At 39.2% G+C, this 21,620-nt stretch overlaps 1 protein-coding gene across 1 annotated transcript in view; it reads right to left on the minus strand.

Annotated features, from left to right (window-relative positions):
* Positions 1 to 21,620, minus strand: part of OXCT1 (3-oxoacid CoA-transferase 1) — a 147,072-nt gene that overhangs the window by 23,798 nt on the left and 101,654 nt on the right. The window contains exon 14 of the mRNA XM_030882026.2: positions 7,211 to 7,300. Within this exon, the coding sequence (XP_030737886.1) occupies positions 7,211 to 7,300 (90 nt within the window). The remainder of the gene's footprint in view (positions 1 to 7,210; positions 7,301 to 21,620) is intronic.

The following is a 21,620-nucleotide window of genomic DNA, read 5'->3' on the forward strand; positions in this document are numbered from 1 at the left end:
GTAAGACATTTTAAAGTGTTTATTGGTTGATGGACTGTGTTCTGCTATTTCCTTCCATTATAACATTTTTTTGCAGGCATGTCCATCATTAAAGGACAAATAAAAAAGACAAAACCATGTAAGGATTTCTATTTTTAATGGTGAATATCGTTTTTTCCCAAACAATCCTAGCCATGAAATAGTTTCATTAACAAATTATAAAATACTGACAAGCTTTTATGAATGGAAAAAAAAATTAAACCAGATGAAACTATGTTAATTACAAATTATCCTAACAAAAGAATACTTTATCTTGGGATACCTTTCAGTGTTGCTGAAAATTGTCTCAAGGATGCTTCCAAGAAAGCATTTTTAGGAACTCTTTTATATTTGCTGGCTTTTGGTAACACATTTGGTCCAAAATAAAAAGGATTAATAAATCTCATTTACTTTTTATAATTCCTCTGCACAAAAAGCAAAGACAAGGTAAAACAGTATTCAAGATTTCTAGGGCTTCCCTGGTGGCGCAGTGGTTGGGAGTCCGCCTGCTGATGCAGGGGACACGGGTTCGTGCCCCAGTCCGGGAGGATCCCACATGCCGCGGAGCGGCTGGGCCCATGAGCCGTGGCCGCTGGGCCTGCGCGTCCAGAGCCTGTGCTCCGCAAAGGGAGAGGCCACAACAGTGAGAGGCCCGCATACCGCAAAACAAAAACAAACAAACAAAAAAAGATTTCTATATGACACTGCTATCAGATATGAATTGGACTTAATAAAAATATTATTCACAAAGATTTATTCTCAACTTCATAACAAAAAAATGATACAAATGAACTTATTTACAAAACAGAAACACAGACTCAGACCTAGAGAATGAACTTATGGTTACCAGGGGGGAAGGTTGTGGAGGAGGGATAGATTGGGAAGTTGGGATTGACATGTACACATTGCTACACTTAAAATAGATAAACAACAAGAACCTACTGTATAGCACAGGGAACTCTGCTCAATATTTTGTAATAACCTAAATGGGAAAAGAATTTGAAAAAGAATAGATACATGCATATGTGTAACTAAATCACTTTGCTGTACGTCTGAAACTAATACAACATTGTTAATCAACTATACTCCAATATAAAAATTAAAAAATAAATTACATTTTTAAAAAAGCAAAGACAAGGTAAAACAGTATTCAGGATTTCTATATGACACCTTCGCTATCTGATACAGATTGGACTTAATAAAAAATATTATTCACAAAGATTTATTCTCAACTTCATAACAATATAATTATGACTCTTTTTATCCTTTAGAATCCAGATCTCCTACTGTAATACAAATAAAAACTAAGCCTGTTTTAGAAATAGCACTCTCATTTATGTTCTCAAAAATAGGTACGAGAGCTTTGCCTGTTTCCAATAAATGACAACTATGACTGAATTTCTTTGTTTTTGTGCTCTGAGAGTTATACCCTTAGGAACACATTTCCAGTACACAATACTAAGAACAAAACACTTTCCTTTATATTGTTAGTGGTGATGGTATTTGCCAGACAGAAAAGTTTAGTAACAGAAAACGGAGGGGCTGGATACATAAGCTCTCAGTTTGCTTTTGCTCTTAATTTTCTACTTGACTTTTATCAGAATGTTTAACCCCTATGAAATTTGGTTGGTTTACCTCTGGAAGGGGAACAATAAGACCTACCTCACAAGAGTATTGTAATGATAAAATAAAGGCAATAAACATGTAACTGTTTGGAAAAAGTTAAAAGTGCTCTATATGTTCAAAGTATCATTATTATTTGAAGAACTACTGAATTCAACAATTATTGATTCCTAATATGCACCAGGCATGATTTTCCTTAGCTGTTATGATAGAAAGAGACCCTGCCCTCATGGAACTTCCATTCTAGTGAAGAAAGGAGATGAAGAATCATCAGAAGAGGGGGAAATTCTATTTTTATAACAGTCAGGGAAAGCTTCTCTGGTATCCTCAGCAGAGGCCTGAGTGAACGGAGGAAATGAGCCATGTAGATATCTGAGGAAGAGCTTTCCAGACATAGACAATAACAAGTGCAAAGGCCCTGAGGCAGGAGGATGCTTGGAATGTTCCAGAAACTTACAGGAAGAGAGTCTGGCTGGAGCTCAGTGGGCAAGTGGGAGAATCCTAGTAGATGGAGTCAGAGAGGTACTGGGATTGAAGCTGACAAGCCAGGGAGGGCCTTAGGGACAAAGTATAAGGAACTCTGAACTTGAATCTAAGGGAGATGGGAAGCTGTGGAGGGTTTCTGAGCCCAGGAAGAAGTGCTATAACATGATTTATATTTTTAGAACATCATTCCTACCACTGTGTGGAGGATAGACTCTGTGTGTGTGTGTGTGTATTTCCACCCAACTCTTCTCCCTCTGCTCTCTGACAACAGGGACCTAATTGTAAATCCCTCAGCATGCACTGCCCTTTCACACCCCAGTGCCTATTCCCTTGACCTGCAACACACTAGTCCCTTCAAACCCTGCCCCATCCTTCAGATCTCCATGCAAATGCTACATCTCATGGGAAGCACTCTGTTTTGTACACTCTTCTATTTTAGGTATTGGTTTCTATGACTCTATCCCCATGAGACTCTGACCTGCCTAAAGGAAGGACTATGCCTTTCTGTTTTTCATTTCCTCAGACTCTACCATAGTGCCTGACACATAGTAGGCCCTCAATAAATATTTGATGCCTGCATAAACAAGTAAATTAACATACTCACATAAGATAATTCTGCCAAATTTCAAGACAAAGCCTCGAAGAATATACATTTAGTCATTCATCACGTCTAGAGGATGGAAGACGTTAAGCCAGCAAATTCACAAAGTGTTGGCTCATTTATATATGATGGTGTAGAGGTAGGAGTGAGTCAGATAAAGGGGGAAGGGGAACAGAATGCGGAAACACCTAAGAACAGGAAACAACATGAGTGTGGAGCTCCTAGCAGAACTGAAGCCCTGGAAACAAGGATAACGTAGGTTGCTGGGGAGCGGATGACAAAAGGCTGGCAGGCTAAGGTGAACTAAATAATGTGGACCTAACTCGATCCAGCTTTAGTTTGAGACCAGTCACTTTGGCAGTGGTGTGCTTGATTACCAGGAAAGACGGTCAGTCTGGCAGGAAGAGGGCCTCTGGGATGCTGCAACAGTTACCCATGTAGATGTGACAGGGACATAAACAAGTAGAAATCCACAGGATGGAGCAGATTACAGGGGTATTGTAGATGCAATATGTACAGTGATTGGTATAGTGGGAGGGGCAGAAATCCCATGAGTACCTTTCCAGAGGGGGGCTAGGAGATCATCACTTCTCCAGTTGAGCTAGCAGATGGAAGATTTTTAGGGGAAACGATGATGATTTCACTTGTATAAGTGTTGCGGTTGAGGTAGCTATGGAACAACCAGGTGGAGGTGTCTAATAGGGAAAAAAATATAGTTATAGAGCTCATTAGAGAATTCCAGTGAGGAAATAAGGATTAGGGAGCCACTGAGTGAAAAATAATAGTTGGTGCCAAAGATTTAGAAAGCACCCAAGAAAGGTGCAGAGGGTGAGAAGTACACAGGGCCAAGGATGAAGTTATGAGGAGTCCTGGAAGGAACTGATAAAGAAAAGGATGGGGCAGCTAGTGATCTAGGTTGGTGGGGCAGCTCTGCAGGCCTCAGCACGTGGTTTACAACTTTGGTTCCAAGGCTGCTGTTGCAGTTAAGGCCTTTCTCAGAAGGCTAGAGGGGGACAAAAAATAGTCCAATGAAATCGGCTTTCTCTTTAAGGACATGACCCAGAAATTGCACAAATGCTCAAATCCCATTGACTTAAACTTGGTCACATAGATGAATCTACACGCAAGGGAATCTGGGAAATGTAGTCTGTCACTGGGCTACTCTGTGCCCAACTAAAACATGGGAAGATTCTAATACAAAAGGGAAGAAGAGGAGATGGGTAGTAGTGGGCACAATTCTGAGACTGTTTTCTTTTAAATATTTTGCTGATATCTATCTCAACAAGGACAGCTTTGACCAGGGAAAATGAAAAAGGGAAAGAGGTAATTCTGAAACCTAAAGCTTTCAGAAAAGGGCAGGTGTGGATGGGAACATAGGTAAGGATACAGCATGGTATGATATGATGAACATGACTAGACCAAACTGAGGGAAACTCCTAGCTCTGCCACTTACCTGGACAAGTTTCTTACCTGCCTACATTCCAGCCTTACATCGGAGAGTCGCTGAGAGGTTTATAGATCCAGTATGTACAATGCTACACACAGGGCCTCACACCTAGTAAAGACTCAAACTCCTACTCCTTTCCTTCATTTCTCCCAATTTTTAGAGGGCAAAAAAAGGACACGCCAAGAGATCAAAAGAAGCTTAAGTAAGAAGGTGGCTAGACACCAAAAACTCTGCCTACTTTGCAATTTTGCCTGGAACCCTGATGTCTAAGCTTAAATGAAAGCCACACTCCAAGGCCAGTCTGGCGCCAGTGCCTGCCACATGTCTCCAGAGGCAGTTTTTTTTTTTTTTTTTTTCAGAGGCAGTTTTAAGGCAAAGGAAATGTTATTCTGGTTACTCTAGAGCAACACAAGCAGGCAGCCAGGTTTCAAATACCAGAAGCTGCTGGCTGCTTGCAAAGACTTGCAAGGAAAGAGTTTCCTTTGTCTGATTAAAGCAACATTTTTAAAGGTCAGGTAATACTGTATTTATAAGTGACCTGCATCTGTAACCCTACAGATGAAGAAAAGGAGCAAAAAAAAAAGCTGCACCTGAAGGCCAGTTGATGGCTCCATCCACTTACTGGGGGAAAAAAAAATCAGCAGCAGAAGAATACAAGATTATATTTCTTTTCTCAGGTTTTAATCTTTCACAGCAAACTTTCTACTCTGTGTCTTAGAAAACTCTGGGGATTCTCCCCCTAGGCTGTTCACTTACTCATAAGGCAGCAGAAGTTACCTGGCATGTCTAAAAGAACAGGTCATTAAACTGGAGAGGCCACCAGGAGTGAAAGATCTCGCCTCTCTATTTCCTTTCCAACCTCTACCAACCTTTAGGCAGACAAAAGATGTAGGAAAGAAGCGGTGAGGTCCCCATGTTCCCTTGAGTTGGGCCAATAACAGTAAGTCCAGGGGAACAATGTACAGTACCAACCACACATTCTGGGACCAAGAGTACAAAGTGAAGATGGCAAGAAAAGAAACTTCTGTTGGTTAGTTTTCAAGGTTATCTATTAAGTATAAACAAATCACTATTATTATTTTAATCACAAATATATTTTTTGTTAGTTTGTCCAAATGAAAGTATGTAGGGAAAAATATCTAACTTCAGTTCTGGTCTAAAACTTAGTGCCAATTTCCCCACTGAGAGAAGAAAAAGAAGAAACGCTAAAAAACATTATCTTGCTTCTATGAAAAGCTTTAATAAGGGACTTCTAATTGGAAGTGTGAAGCACCATTTTTCCTCTGTCAGAAATTCCAGCTGAGGAGAAAGAAAACACTTTGGGGAAAAAAGAGAAATACAGGCCCAATGTTTTGAAAACGAATGCACAAAAATAATCTGAAATGAGTCGGACTTCAGTGCCTATGTGTCAACATTAAAGTAACAACAAAAGGAAAGTCGGAAAGAGTTTTCTCCAAATGGACATTATGTTCCAGAAAACCTTTGGATTTGATTTGCATGCGTGGCATCCTTTTGCCTCTGAAATGAAGTATTTTGGATGCTTTTGCCAGGCATCCTCAGTAGTCACCTGTGTTGGTTTCATTTCTATTGTCCCACATTTATGCTTCACTGCTCACTTCACTGTTTACTAAGCAATTTATGTTAATTTCATATTTATTACAGTTTTCACAATGAAACTGTTTCATGGCACCCATCACTCTGTAACAGAACTCCCCATGGGAAGCAAGTCGGATGCAAATCTTCCAGATCCACACTCTCCCACAATGCTGCATCACAAAATAAAAAAGGGCAAACGAACTACCACTTCCACTCAAAATAGCAGGTATCGAGGTGAGAACAGGTAGCTTTTGTTTTAAAACTAAGAATTATAAAGGAGAATGAGCAAAGGTATAGAGGGTGAAGAGGGTACCTGACACCCAATATCAACTTTGCAAATCATCAGAAGCCCAGGGATTCAGGTGGGGAAAGCAATTAAGCTCAGTTGTTTCAAAGACAATGACTTGGAATAGGAAGAAAGTCATACTGATAGCTCAGTATTTAGAAGACTAGGCTTCGGAGTCAGAGGTATCCAGGCCAAATCTCAGTTCCACTAGTTGTGTGACCTCAGGCAAGTTACTTAACCTCTCTGAAGCTCTGTTTCTGGACCCACAAAAATACTTATATCAAGTTCATGGGCTTTTACAGGCAAACATACACAGAGAGCTTAGTGTACTGTTCATGCACAGTAAACTCAATGAATGGGAGCCATCACTATTACAGGCTGATGATATCATCATTAAATGTAAGTGCCATGCGGTCAATGATTCTTGTCTAGTTTTGGTCGTTGCTAAATTCCAGCAGTGCCCAGCACATAATAGGTATTCAATAAACACTCAACAATTTATCAAAATAAAAGTATAATATTCTTCAGAATAGAACACTTGCTATCACCAAGTCCATCATTTTCTAACACTGTCTCAAAACGGCACCTCCAGAGACTTGGTAAGAGGCCATATTGTCCACTTGAAAATAACTGCTGTTAAAAACGCACATTCTGCTGTGTTTTTCATTTTGCACAGAGATAGCAACCACTATAATCATCTTTAAACCTGAATCAGAGAATTCCCATGTGGTTCAGCGGTGATGACTCTGTGCTTCCACTGCAGGGGGCACGGGTTCGATCCTTGGTCGGGGAACTAAGATCCTACATGCCACTGGGTTTGGCCAAAAAAATAAAAATAAAATAAAAATATCTATAAACCTGAATCAACACATCTGCCCTAACATCTTTTCACTGCTTTTGAAGACATTATAGCTTTTACTTTTAATGTGTGTGTGAGGCAAATAATCAAAGAACACCCTGATGTTTGCTTCAAAGTTAAAACAAACATTTAGCTGAATGATAATAAATAATGGTCTTTATTTGTAACGTTTTTCTATAAAATATAAACGCTATCAAGCTGAGTGATCCAGAGAAAACAATAAAAACAATGGTCGCATGACCTGGTGAACAGGGTTTCAGTGTAGTGTGAATTTCCAAAAGCAGCTCTCATTACCTTTGCAGAGTGCTCCATGGTGACCACCACTTTCGTTTTGGCACTGGACACTAGATCCATAGCCCCTCCCATTCCTTTCACCATCTTCCCCTGCAAAACAAACAGAAAATAAGAAGTACTTCTTGGGACTTCCCTGGTGGTCCAGTGGTTAAGAATCAGCCTTGCAATGCAGGGGACACTGGTTCGATCCCTGGTTGGGGGAATGAAGATCCCACGTGCTGCGGGGCAACTAAGCCTGTGTGCCACAACTAGAGAGATGCCCGTGCACAACGAAGAGCCCACATAACGCAACGAAAGATCCCGTGTGCCTCAACTAACATCCGACACAGCCAATAAATAAATAAATATTAAAAAAATAAAAAGAAGTAATTCTCTTTCATGTTTTTAGTATGTGGCAGAACAAAATTAACTTGCAAGAAGAAGCCGCTGGAATAATTAGTGAAAAAAACTCATTGACCTTCATTGCTTAGTACTTGAGCTTTATGACCTTAATATCCTGTTGTTCTATTATTCTATGGCTGAAGAATAAGTTCAGGATAAATATTATGATGTTACATTCACTGAGTATGGCTAACATTACTTTGTCAACGCTATATTAGCAATATGTCAATCATTGGATAAGAAAAAACTCAAGAACCTTTCCAAAATTCTGGGCACATTACTCTTATTACAATAATATGAGACTGAAATCCACATGCCCCTGACATACATTTCTTTCTTTTTAAACATATACTTGGCACCACTGAGTCTTCAATCACAGACACTTTCTAAAGCACTCTCTTGGATTTCCTGCAGATTAAAATACCATTAGGTAGTAAACTAAGGCATTAGTGGTGTTTCCCTAGTAATGATTAATATGAAAGGTGGGTCTGTCTTTCTAAAACCTGGCACTTATCTTGCTCCTAGAAAAATACATCAAAACGAAACAAGAAAATATATTTCTGTTAAGCAAAAACAGAAAACAGAAGCAGACTTCAGGATCCTTTCACCAAGACCATTCTATTTTTGTTCATCTATCTATCTCCTCATTCATTAAACATTTACCAACCACCTTCTCTGTGCCACACACTCTGAATAATTCCCACTGTCTAGTCTGTCTCCTGGTTACAGAGTTTTGGAAAAAGCAAGTGTCCCCAGAGATGATGAAATAAATTCTTACTCAAGTAGATTGAAAAGAAATGTTTCTAACATTGAAACCTCCTGAAAATTTAATTTATTTTTTTCCTCTTGCTGATTTGACAGTAAACTCTTCCAGGGCTTTCAGCTCCTTTCCCATAATTTCATGCCTTTAAGGAAATCAGGCAATACACTCACACCTGGCTTTAAGACACGGTCTCAAATCCCCTGATTTCAGAAACATTTTAGAGGTCAGTGCAACACTGCACGAACATGAATTAGATGGGCAGTCTAAAACAAAGGAGTAAGTAGTCAGGATATCTTCATGGTTTGGAGCTTGCCACTAAATGACATTGGGAAGCAGCTGGCAATGGTTGGGAGGTGGTGCAAGGAAGGAGTGGAAGGGACAAAATGAGTCTGTCTTCAGACATGTAAGGTTGCCATGAAGCAGAATATCCATGTGGAAATGTGTAATTTTATACTTCTATGAGCCATACCGTCACTGAAGTTTTAATAAGTAAAGCACCAGGTCATAACATTTCTGAAGAGAACACTGATACTTTATGGTACAAAATATGGATAAGTTAGAGATAGAAGCAATGAATGTCTATCATAAACTCCAATACTAAGGAAGTTTGGGATTTTTAAAACATCAAAACCCACTAAAGCTATTCCATTTAAAAATGTCTCAACATGTTCTTGCTGTGGTGAGAACATCCAGCCAGTCTGAGCTTCCATAGATAGTGTCCTTGGGCAGACTAAGAGTGTAAGTGCCAGAAGAATGAGGAAGCCAAAGAAAACCAGAAACCAAGCTAGTGTGTTAAACATTCCTTGAATTAAAAAAAAAAAAATTCCTTGAATTAGAATATACCACAGGCAAATTTTGTCCCCTGTGACACAATGATACTGGTAAAGCTTATGACAGCTTCTAACAGGAAGCTTGTCCATTTTAGGTGCATCTGATGTACATATTTTAAATCATCATCAGTTATTTAAAAAAGATTTATAGAGCACCAGCTGGGTACATAACACTGTGCTGGCAGGAATATAAAGTGCTGTAAAACAAGTTGGAAAGAACCATCTCTTTGTGTCTGTTAGAAAGAACTGTATCTCTTGACTCAATGTAAATGAACAGTCTTCATCACTCAAAGAGATTCAAGTGGTCTCATGTCTTGTCTTCAAAGCACACGCTACAAATTTCAAAGCACTATTTTGATACTTACATGTTTGTTTCCAAGAGTAAAAATTGCACAAGATTAGGTGCAGAACACCTGAGATCTATTAACCCACTGTGTGACATTTGCAAAACACCAAATCTCTTTGTATTTAGGCTCATTATCTACAATCCAGGAATAAGAATATCTGCCCTACCATAAAGTTGTTATGAGGAATGGATGTGGAGTAAACAGAAATTTATAAATTTATTGCCTTACATCTTCAGTCAATGCATTTTACTGAGTGTCTAATACGAGCCTGTCCTGTACTGGGTGCTGGACTTAGAGACGATCAAGACAGGCTTCTTTTCTCATAAACTTCATCACTGGGGGAAGGGAAAGCATCCATGAGTAATTAAAGAGACTTGAACCAAATTTCTTCCCTCTAAAAGAAGCATTCCCCACCTCTTCCTCATCCCCAAGGTAGAGTTAAGTGCCTTTTCCCTGTATCCTTGGCACTATTTGGTATGTAATTCTATCACAGTGAATTTCAACTCTTTTCTTTCTTTCACCGTATTATTATTATTGTTATTGCATTATAAGTGCTTAGATGAATGAGTGGATGAATGGCTTCAAGTAACATAGGTATGTTCAAGTTCTAGCAGAGCACTGAGGATGCAACTGCTAACTGTGCCTGGAGAGGCAGGAATGGGAGGAAGAGGCTCAGCAGGACGTCACAGAGGAAGTGTTTCACAAAAGTCTGCCAGATGGGGAAGAGAACAGCAGTGTCTCCTAAGAGAAAGCATTTCTAGCAGGTTAACCGGAAAACCTCCAAATATTTGGTTTTTGTATTTTTTAAGTAAGTTCATTGTATTAGAAAAAGAAATGAAAACATTTTCTTCCATTTCAATTCCCAAGTGATTTCTGAAACAGAATCAATTACTAAAGGAAAATAATTTATTCTATCTATACCAGAAGAAAAAAAGAGATATAAGACATCCTCTCTGAAGCAAGTGGGAAATTCAACGCCACCTTTCAGCTCGGCTCAGTAGGCACTCTTCTGGGAATCAACTACTTATATATCCCAGTTCTCTACTGCAGCTGGGGTAGCCATGTGCCTGAGTGCTAGACAATGGAAGAGAGGGAGGTGCTACCTGTGGTTTCAGGCTCTGGCCCATAAAAGCCTCTCACGTGTAATCCTTCACGCTCCTTCACCTTCTGCAATCTGGACACTGACATCCAAGGTGTCCTCGCAGATGACTGAGCTTCCCTCAGGCTGGGTCCTTAAATGACCACGTGTAGCAGAGCCCACTTACTCAGAAACATACTGCATTGCTCAATATGAGTGAAAAACACAGGGTGCTAAACCACTGAAATCGGGAGGCTTATTTGTTACAGCAGCTGGTGTGACTAATACAGTGGTGTGTTGCCCAAATGAATTCTATGGAAGGGAGAGAATTGTGTAGAATTAGTACTGTTACAGCTGCATAACAGAGGGGGGACCTGAGAAGGCCTCTTAAGGAGATGTTTTACCACTGCTCTTTGAGGGAGGTGACTATGCCAGATACTGTCCTCGGCACTGTTATCTACCTCTTTATCCCAATGTCCAGCACACTGCTTGACATTTGATAGAGCTGAGATACAGATCTTACCTCCGTCTTCATCTCCCTCCCAGAAACCCAACATCCTAATCAATATACAAAATAAAAAGCTGATAAAAGAGAGAAGTTAAGGAGCTAAAAATGTACCTTTAAATAAATCACAAGAGAGAAAAGTGATGCGGAGAAAAAATAGGCCTATAATGAAGAGATTATGGTCATGATTGAAGCACTGGGCCAGGGTGACACAAAGCGTGGCTTTCTTTTATATCTCATCAGCAAACATGTATTTCTTGAATGGGGCAACTTTAGTTCTAAAATGTATTCTGGCTAGCATAATGGAGAGATGATTGCTGGATACTCATTTCATAGCCAACTCATTTTTTTGCAGTTAAGGACTGACTCTGACATCAAGTACGGAAAGAATACTGCAATAAAATGCACTAGAATGCTGCACAATTATAAAACTTTTCTAAAAAGATACTGACTCAACTGTTATCCTCCATTCACAAATATTTTCAGGGTCTATTATGAACCAGGAACTAAGATAAGAATTAGGAATAAAAAATGAACAAGATCGGGCTTCCCTGGTGGTGCAGTGGTAGAGAGTCCGCCTGCCGATGCGGGGGACACGGGTTCATGCCCCGGTCCGGGAGGATCCCACATGCCGCGGAGTGGCTGGGCCCGTGGGTCATGGTCGTTGGGCCTGCGTGTCCGGAGCCTGTGCTCCGCAACGGGAGAGGCCGCAGCAGTGAGAGGCCCGTGTACCGCAAAAAAAAAAAAAAAAAAAAAAAAAGAACATGATCATCTACCTTTTTTCTAGAAAATATATTTAAACCAAAATCAGTATTTTAAATATATTTTTATTTACTTTGATCCTATTTCCTAATATCAGAATTTTAAAGAAAGTGAAAGAAATTGTTAAAATGCCATTTAAAATAAAACATAAAACATACTGAAAATGATTCTTGCCATCATTTTTATCATAAGTATATAAATAGTAATGGCTTATTTTCAGATTAGTTACCTCTAAATATTCTGCTCTTAAGTGAGAAACAATGTACAATCTACAGAAACAATTTTTAAAGCATTTTAAACTAATGCTATGTGCCCCACTGGTAAATGTGAATCAACTGTAAGAAAAAGGGAAAAATAGCTGTGATTTATTTATAAAACTAGGGCTTGTTGTTTAATATTAAACACCAGAGCATTAAGTATCCACCTCAATCCAAATGTAAGCCTCTTTATTTCTGTCTCACTTTCCCATTATTAAAAAATGTTCTACGAAAGAAAGCGGTCTCTAAACATGTTCCTAGCTAAAGAGCAGGAGAGAGGGAAAATAAAAACATGATATCAACATTTGTTTAAATACAAAGAGAGATGTTATAAAAGATTTAAAAAATTTGCCTTAGTTTAGCAAAGTTATAACAAAGGTACAGCAGAATATTTCTCTTTTCTGTTATCCTTTGTATTCAAAACCAAGAAAAATGTGATTTTCCTTTCCAAGTTTAATTGTATTTCCCAGGACAGGTGAACTGATCATGTAAACCAATTAATATGTAACTAGAAATATAATAATATCTCTATTGCTAAGTAAGTTAACAAAATTGCTTATAACAGATATCAGTTATCAATCATAATATGGGCTAAAAAAAAAAGCATGTCGGGCTTCCCTTGTGGCGCAGTGGTTGAGAGTCCGCCTGCCGATGCAGGGGACATGGGTTCGTGCCCCAGTCGGGGAGGATCCCACATGCCGCGGAGTGGCTGGGCCCGTGAGCCATGGCCGCTGAGCCTGCGCGTCCGGAGCCTGTGCTCCGCGGCAGGAGAGGCCACACCAGTGAGAGGCCCGCGTACCACAAAAAAAAAAAAAAAAAAAAAAAAAAAGCATGTCAAAAAAGCAGCACTTGGATACATTCAAAATTTCATTTTAATAAGCGCTGTTGCTCCTGTTCTCTCCGAGATCTTGTTTCAATTATCCCCTCTCCACAGCCCCTCTCTATAGATTGTCAACACATTGAAGTCCAGTTTCTCCTTGACCATGCCCTTGAAGTGAGAACTACTCAATCCAGTCTCTAATATTTAATCATTTGATTCAGTACACACTTTGTAGGTTTACTTTATACATTCCTGAAACTTTCTACTACATTTTACACTGTGTTCCATCAACATCTGTAAATTCTCTATACTCATCGGCTTCCATGGTATAATACCTCCTACCTTGAGGCTTTCAGGCTCCTTTCTAGCATCCTTTTCCCACACCAGCTTTGTGTTGGCCAACTTAAAGCTCTGCCCTTGGCCTCCTGCTCTTATTGCCACTTGCTCTCCACGAGTGACTTCATCTATACACTTATGATATAAACCGGCCCTGTCTCTGATGATTCCTAAAGCCACATGCCTAGCTCAGATCTTCCCTGAGTTTCAGATTTCAATATCCAAAAACTTCCCAGTCACGCTGTAGCACAATCCGCTGGCTGATTCCCCAAATTGTTTCCTCTTGTTCCTGGGCACAGAGGCCACATTTCCCAGCCGTCCCTGAAGTTAGGACTAGTCATATGAATAAGTTCTGACCAATGGAACGGGGTGAAAGTGATATATAACACGTCCAGGGCTGGACCCTGAAAACTTCAAGAACAATGCTCCATGCCCTTGCCTTTTCTGCAAACTACATGTTGAAGATGGTGCAGCCATGGAATGGAAGGAATCTCAATCCCTGAATTACTGCACAGAAGAGCTGTCTGCAAATCAGGGATATTCACTTTGGTTCTATGTGAGTGAGAAATAAAAACTTCTGTTATCTTATGTTAATTATTCATGCCTCAACTCAGTATGGTCCAAAGTAAATTAAGCATCTTTATCAAGGCAAATCTCATCTGCCCACCGATTTCCTATTTCAGTTAGTGGCCAGTCAACCATCTCAGGATCCAAATCAGAAACGTCTTTATCTCTTGCCTCTCCTTCATTATCCGTGTACAATCAATGAATCATTCAATCACAAGGAACTTCTATTTTACCAATATTTCTTGAACTTGACTATTTCTCACCCTAGCTAAGATCCTTATGACTTCTCCCTGAGTCCCTCCAGTCAACCTATGTCCAGCCTTGTCCCTCTCAAATCTTTCCAACTTATAACCACAAAAATAATCTTCTTAAAATGAGCATTTTATGTCATTCCTCTGCTTAAAACTTTTCACTAGTTCCCCAGTGGTTCAGGGTAAAGTCCAAGCACCTCACTCAGTCTGGCATACAAAACCTATGACAGCGTGGCCTGGACCCTCCTCACTTCCTTACGCTCCAGTTCCCATTTCTATTCCAGGACTAGTGAGTTGCTTGTCTACAGCGTATGGCTTCATACTATGCTGAAAGGTCCCACCCTCATTCTATCAGGTGTGCTCCAGCTCACCCTTAACGCATCAAATCATGACTACCTCTCCCAGGAAGCACCTGCATGCCCCTGCCCCCACCTCATCAACAAGAGAGATGAGGGGCCTCTCTCGGGTGCTCTCACAGCATCCTAGCTTATCCCCACTATAGAGTTTGCCCCATGACCTGCATTAAGATCAGGGCTGATGTTTCACTGGCCAGCAGTGACAAGGCCATCCAGGTAGTTATAACTGAAATTCTTCCTCATGAGAGGCATCCCATCCCCCCTCTAACAAACCATGTCCCACCCACTACTGCCATCTAGCAACTTAAAACACAAGAGCAGGCCTCCAAGACCTATCCAGCTACGACGACCATGTGTTTTATTTTTGTTTGTTTTGTTTTGTTTTTGTGGTACGCGGGCCTCTCACTGCTGTGGCCTCTCCCATTGCGGAGCACAGGCTCCATGGCCATGGCTCACGGGCCCAGCTGCTCCGCGGCACGTGGGATCCTCCCGGACTGGGGCACGAACCCGTGTCCCCCGCATCGGCAGGCAGACTCTCAACCACTGCGCCATCAGGGAAGCCCCGACCATGTGTTTTGATCGATTACATCTATTCTGATTCATCAGTACCTGTGCACTTAAGAAATCAATTAACTTCAAATGGGACAAATGAACCCTGTTCCTAGCTATTAACGACACTGATGCTCTCCTTTTGCAAAAGTGTAAATACCGCTCAAGAGTGTCTCCGTCATTCACTTTTGAAACCTCAACTGCTCCAAGTAAAAAAAAAATCCCAATGTGCATAAAACTGATTGCAGGCCATTAACTCCACCTTTGTGCAGGAAATTACTAAGAATTTACTAAGTGAATAGTTAAAAGTATAAAACTTTCACATTTTCTTTTCCTAAGGTATAAGCAATGTATGATGAAGCTTCTTTTGGTTATAAATGAGGCACTTTGGATAGGTTAACTTCTTTGTACAAGGTCAGACAGACTGACTCTGATTACTTTGTTTGCTGGATTAATAAAATGGACAGCAGGAGAAAAACTCTATGTTATTCTTAGCTCTGTTGTGAATCTATAGGTTCAGTTTTCATAGAGTCTATTCATTATTCTTCAAAGGTGAAAACAAACATCAAATAAACTGGCTAGGTGAGTTCGCCTTGTTTTATCAGGCCTCCTACAGAAATAGAAAGAGTTTGAGCAAATGCTCCAGGACAGATATAAGGGGATTTGTTTTTATTTAACATGATTAAGTATTATTACTTAATAATAATTCAGTAATAATTATATATTATGTATAAATAAGCTATTTAATTGAATTTATTAAATACGACTAAGCACCGGCGTTTCTGGCCCTGTACATTATCCAGAAACAGGATAAGCACAATATTTAAAAATCCAAGGATAAGTTATTTTCTGCATTAAGAGCCTCTTCTTTCCACTGGGTCACCGAGAGAAATGCATTGGAATCATACGCAATTGCCCCCATGTGACCATGTATGACCTACAAATACAGGAATTTCACATGGCTGGTTCAAACTAATGTTCTAATGGTGGGAACACAGATCCCATTTACTATCACACAGAATTTTTTTAAGGGCTTATATTATTTTTAGGAAATCCCAACAAAAATGACAGCTAAAATACAAACGGAAGAATAACAATCATTTTTATGTGTCTGCATGTACTAAAATATATCAACATCCCTCAACAACTCACTCACATGGAATATGAAATTATTACCATTCCTTTTGGAAGCAGGAAATAGTCTTTCTCAGAAGTTTTATTTTCCGATTCTTCACAGGGGTGTGGATTGTTTGGGATGAAGGGGGGGGGGCAGTGAGCATAGAACCATGGGCAGAAGCAGACTTGCTCCATCACCTCCTCCCACTGTCTGCAAAGCTCTAAAGAGCACAATTACAGAATTATTATAATTACACAGCCATCTCTGACAGCTGGATGGAATTTTCAGAGAGAGAGAAAGACAGTGACTAAAAGAACATTATTAAGGAATACATCAGAATCATTACCAGTGTTTTTAGCCACAGTAGAAAAGATTAAAAAATGTAGAAGATAATTTAAAAGCTAAACACACACACACACTTAAGAACAATTGTGAAAGAGCATGTTATGAATACTAAATGTAGGTGCTATATTAAGCAAGTTAGAGGGCTAGGTGAAAGAACATAAAACCATTTTGATTCTACACCAAATTAATAAGTACTCTGTTTATTCCCAAGGTGTCCTCTAGATTCAGCTGATGACCCAGTTTAATGATTGCTAAGTACCCACTGAGAGTTAACAGCTATGAACATTCACAGCGAATTGATAACCCTTTGGTCATTGGTGGAGTCTTTTAATTTCTTTCCTCCTAAGCCAGTCCTAATCTGTAAAATGGGTACCCAGTGCCTCTCAGATGTGAAGACAGTTCTCACCTCTGGTTTGCTAAGACAGCATACCTCACCTTCGGGATTAGGAGAACCATGGGTAACATCATTCCACAGAGATTCAGATCCTGGGACTAGTATGAGGTCTGAGCCCCAAGAGGGAGAAGCATAGCATCACTGTGAGAATGACCCACTTCTGGGGGCAACACAGAATGCTAAGGAGCCATGTCACTGTGGGTGGGTCCTAGCATCACAGGCATAGGATGGTTTTAGAAATCAATGACACAATTTCTCCTCTGAAGACCTTGTAACTGCAAGTGCATGGAAGGTAAAAATGGCTCCTCCTCAAACTGGGGAGAATGAGGTGGAAACCAAGAATTTTTTCACACACTGAATCAGGTTAAAAAAATTACTTTGGGGGGGCTTCTCTGGCAGTCCAGTGGTTAGGACTCTAGGTTTCCACTGAAGGGGGTGCGGGATCGATCCCTGGTAGGCGTGGCCAAAAATTTTTTTTAAAAGCCTCTATCTAAAAAAAAATTACTTTGGGGAATTTGCCACAAATATTTTTGAAAGATACATAACGAGGGAAGTTGAGGAAGCATTAATTTCTATCTTCTTATCTTTTTTCTTTCCTTTTTTCTTTTTGCGGTACGCGGGCCTCTTGTTGTGGCTTTTCCCATTGCAGAGCACAGGCTCCGGACGCGCAGGCTTAGCGGCCATGGCTCACGGGCCCAGCCGCTCCGCGGCATGTGGGATCTTCGCGGACCAGGGCACAAACCCGTGTCCCCTGCATCGACAGGCGGACTCTCAACCACTGCGCCACCAGGGAAGCCCTATCCTCTTATCTTTTAAAGTCAACTGTGGCAGAGCAAGCTCTTAGATGGTGGGAGGGACATGGCGGGGGTGGAGTGGGGGAATGGTTCTGGGACTAAAAGTGAAAAGTGAAGTGTCTTTAGAGAAAAGTAACAAGTAAAACAAAAAAAACACCTTTTTGGTGAACATCTTGATAATATAGAAATCAAAACACCAAGAACAGAATGAAAAAATAAAAGATATTCTTTTGAAGTAAAATACAAAGAAAAATCAGAAGAGGGTAGAAATATAAACATATAAACTTTAACTTATTTTTTGATACGCCAGTGCTTTAACTCCCTATACTTCATAAGTGACCTTTTAAGTTTCTGATCTTGATGGTTTCGGTAACTTTATCTCTGTCTATAATACCAGAGACATAACATATATGACAAAACAGTATTAAAAATCAATGTGTTAGCAAAAAACTTGATTATTTCAGACCCATTTTCTATGGAGCCTAAGTTGAGGTACACTTTAAATCTAATACATTCTCAGGTGAGTAGCAAGAGCTACAGTAACTGAGAAGAATTTTATTCCTTTTACTGCTATAACACCCTGTGGCAGAAATGACTTCATTCACGTTCATCTGGAACTCAGGAATGGCAAATATTTGGAGCTGGGATGTACTAGCTAAAAAATCATTTTTATTCCCTAGAATGCCATTTTTAGGCTCCACATTTAGAAGGAAACACATTCTCTCGATAACCACCTGAGAAGCTATTCAGGAAGGAGTTGCTTTTTCCTCTAACCAAAGTGAGCAGGTCTAAAATGCAAAGTTGTTTATCTTTATTATTCAAAACTGTACAAGTGTGGGTTCGCATGCATACATACATTACTTAGCTCTGTCCATTGAGAAGGTTTAGAAGCAATGACGTCCCAGTAGCAATAAGCACACCCAACACCCAGATCTTGGTTTCAAATACCATTCTCAGATAAAAGAAACCAGGGCTCCTTGGAGAAATAGCTGATACTAGGAACATCTTGTAGTAACAGAAAGGAAGTACTCAATGAAAAATAAAAATAATGGAGTTGTATAGGAGCCAACGTGAAAAAACTCTAATGGCCATAGTTGGCACAAGTTGAGCATGCAAATAAATAACATGGTATTGGATTATAACTCAAAGTATAAAATATACATTAGCCCATACTGCCATAAACAAATAAATGGTAGAGAAGAGACAAATCTTCTCTCTGGAAGAACTGCAAATAATACATAATACCCCTCTTTTAAGTGATCTTTGAGGGTGGGCTGAATCTACTGACATGCTTCTAAAGCATAAAGTATGGAAAGGGAAAAATAGTAACTTTATAGTGAACAAACCTGGTAAAGAGTACCTTAATCAAGTGATAAAGGTCAATGTCAACAGTGATATCATGTGGATAACCTAAATTCCCTAACTTGTGTGAAAAGGACACTTTACAATATAGTATTCTTCTAATACTATTCTATAGTATTCTTTCCAAAAACTCATAACCTCAGTCTAATGATGAGAAAAACATCAGGCAAACCCAGACTGGGGAACATTCTGCAGGACTTCTGGCCAGTACTTCTCAAGACTATAAAAGTCATGAAAAACAACTGGAAAGACTGAGAAAGTGTCACAGACCAGGGAAGACTAGGGAGATGTGACAACTAAGTGCAATATGGTACTCTGAACTGGATCCTGGAAAAGAAAGAGGACAAATTAATGGAAAAACCTGATAAAATCCAGATAGAGTCAGGAGTTTAATTAATATTAATGTACCTGAAAGACCTGTACACTGAAAACTATAAAACATTGATGAAACAAATTTTAAAAGGCACAAATAAATGGAAAGAAACTCCGTGTTCATGAGTTGGAAGACTTAATATTGTTAAAATGTCCATACTACCCAAAGTAATCTACAGATTCAAATCAACACCTATCAAAATATCAATGGCATTTTTTAACAGAAATTTTTAAAAATCCTAAAATTTACATGAAACCCCAAAAGACCCTGAATAGTCAAAGCAATCTTGAGAAAGAATAACAAAGCTGGAGGCATTATATTTCCTGATTTCAAAATATATTACAAAGCTACAATAATTAGAAAGGTATGATATTGGCATAAAAACAGACACATAGATCAATGGAACAGAATATAGGGCCCCAAAATAAATCAACACATATACAGTCAATTGATCTTCAACACAGTTACCAAAAATATACAACAGAGAAAAGACAGACTCTTCAATAAATGGTGGTGGGAAAACTGTGTATCTGCATGGAAGGAATAAAATTGGGATCTTATAAGGATAACAAAAGGCAACAAAAGCAAAAATAGACAAGGGGGAGTACATCAAACTACAAAGTTTCTGCACAGGAAAGGAAACAATCAACAAAATGAAAAAGCAACCTAAGAAATCGGAGACAATATTTGCAAACCACACATCCGACGAGGAGTTAATACCCCAATATATAAGAAACTCCTTAACTCAACAGCAAAAAATCAAATAATCCAACTAAAAAATGGACAAAGGACTTGAACAGAAATTTCTCCAAAGAAGACATAACAAATGCCCAACAGGTATATGAAAAGATGCTTATAATCACCAACCTTCAAGGAAATGCAAATCGAAACAACGAAGTATTACCTCATACCTATTATCAAAAAAAAAAGTGGTGACAAGGATGTGGAGAAACTGGAACCCTTGAACACTGTTGGTGTGAATGTAAAATGGTGCAGCTGCTAGTGGGAAACAGTATGCAAGTTCCTCACAATAAAATACATAGAACAACCAGATGATTCAGCAATCCCACTTTGGAGTATATATCCAAAAGAATTAAAATCAGGATATTGAAAAGATACCTGCACTACAATGGTTATTGAATCATTAATCACAATAGCTGAGATATAGAAACAACCTAAATGTCGACTGACAAATGAATGGGCAAAGAAAACATGGTATATACATACAATAGAATATTATTCAGCCCTTAAGAAGGAAATCCTACCATACGTGACAATGTGGATGAACCTAGAGGACATTATACCAAGTGAAATAAGCCAGTCACAGAAGGACAAATACTGCGTGATTCCACTTATGGGAAGAGTGGGAAATGTAGAGTTGTTCAATGGGTATAAAGTTTCCACTATACCCGGTGAATAAGCTCCAGAGATTGCTACGCAACACAGTGCTTATAGCTAACAATACTGTATTGTTAGGAGGGTAATCTCACATTAAGTGTTCTTACTACAATTTTTAAAAAAAAGCTGATTAAACCCCTCCCCCCTCAAATAGTAATGTACTAATGTGTGTTTTTTAGTTTTGACAAATGTACCACAGTAATAAAAGATTGTAATAATGAGGGAAATCAAGTAAGGCAGATATGAAAACTCTTTGTACTATCTCTGCAACTTTTCTATAAATCTAAAATTATTCCAAAATACAAAGTTTATTTTTTTTAAACTTCAGTATATGGCTTGCTCCTGTGGTTTTTGTTTCTTCATCAAAATGAAAACAATACAGATTAGTTCTCAGATTTCCCTCTGTGAGGGCCTCTCCTACTAACTCTTTTAGCCTATTGCTAAAATGTTTTGCAAAATCTAGACTCTAAAAACAATCAATTTATGACAATTAAATGAATCTGTGCTTTGTTTTTAGGTATGATCTGTTTTCTTGTAGTAAGTGAACTTTATTGCAATACAGAGTACACTAGCTTAACAAAGTCACAATTTAGTATCTGGATAAAGAATAAGAACGATAGTTCTGAGAACTGTATATGTAGGTTTTTCTTTGTTGTTGTTTTAATTTTCTTTTTTCTTTTTACTTTTTGACACCCATTTCTCACACCTCCCACCCCCAGCCTCTGGTAACCACCAGCCTGTTCTCTATATCTAATAAGCTTGTTTTTTGTTTTTCATTTTTTAGAGTCCACATATAAGAGTGATCATACGGTATCTGTCTTTCTC

This window comes from Globicephala melas, chromosome 3, assembly GCF_963455315.2.
Source record: "Globicephala melas chromosome 3, mGloMel1.2, whole genome shotgun sequence".
Taxonomy (NCBI): Eukaryota; Metazoa; Chordata; class Mammalia; order Artiodactyla; family Delphinidae; genus Globicephala; species Globicephala melas.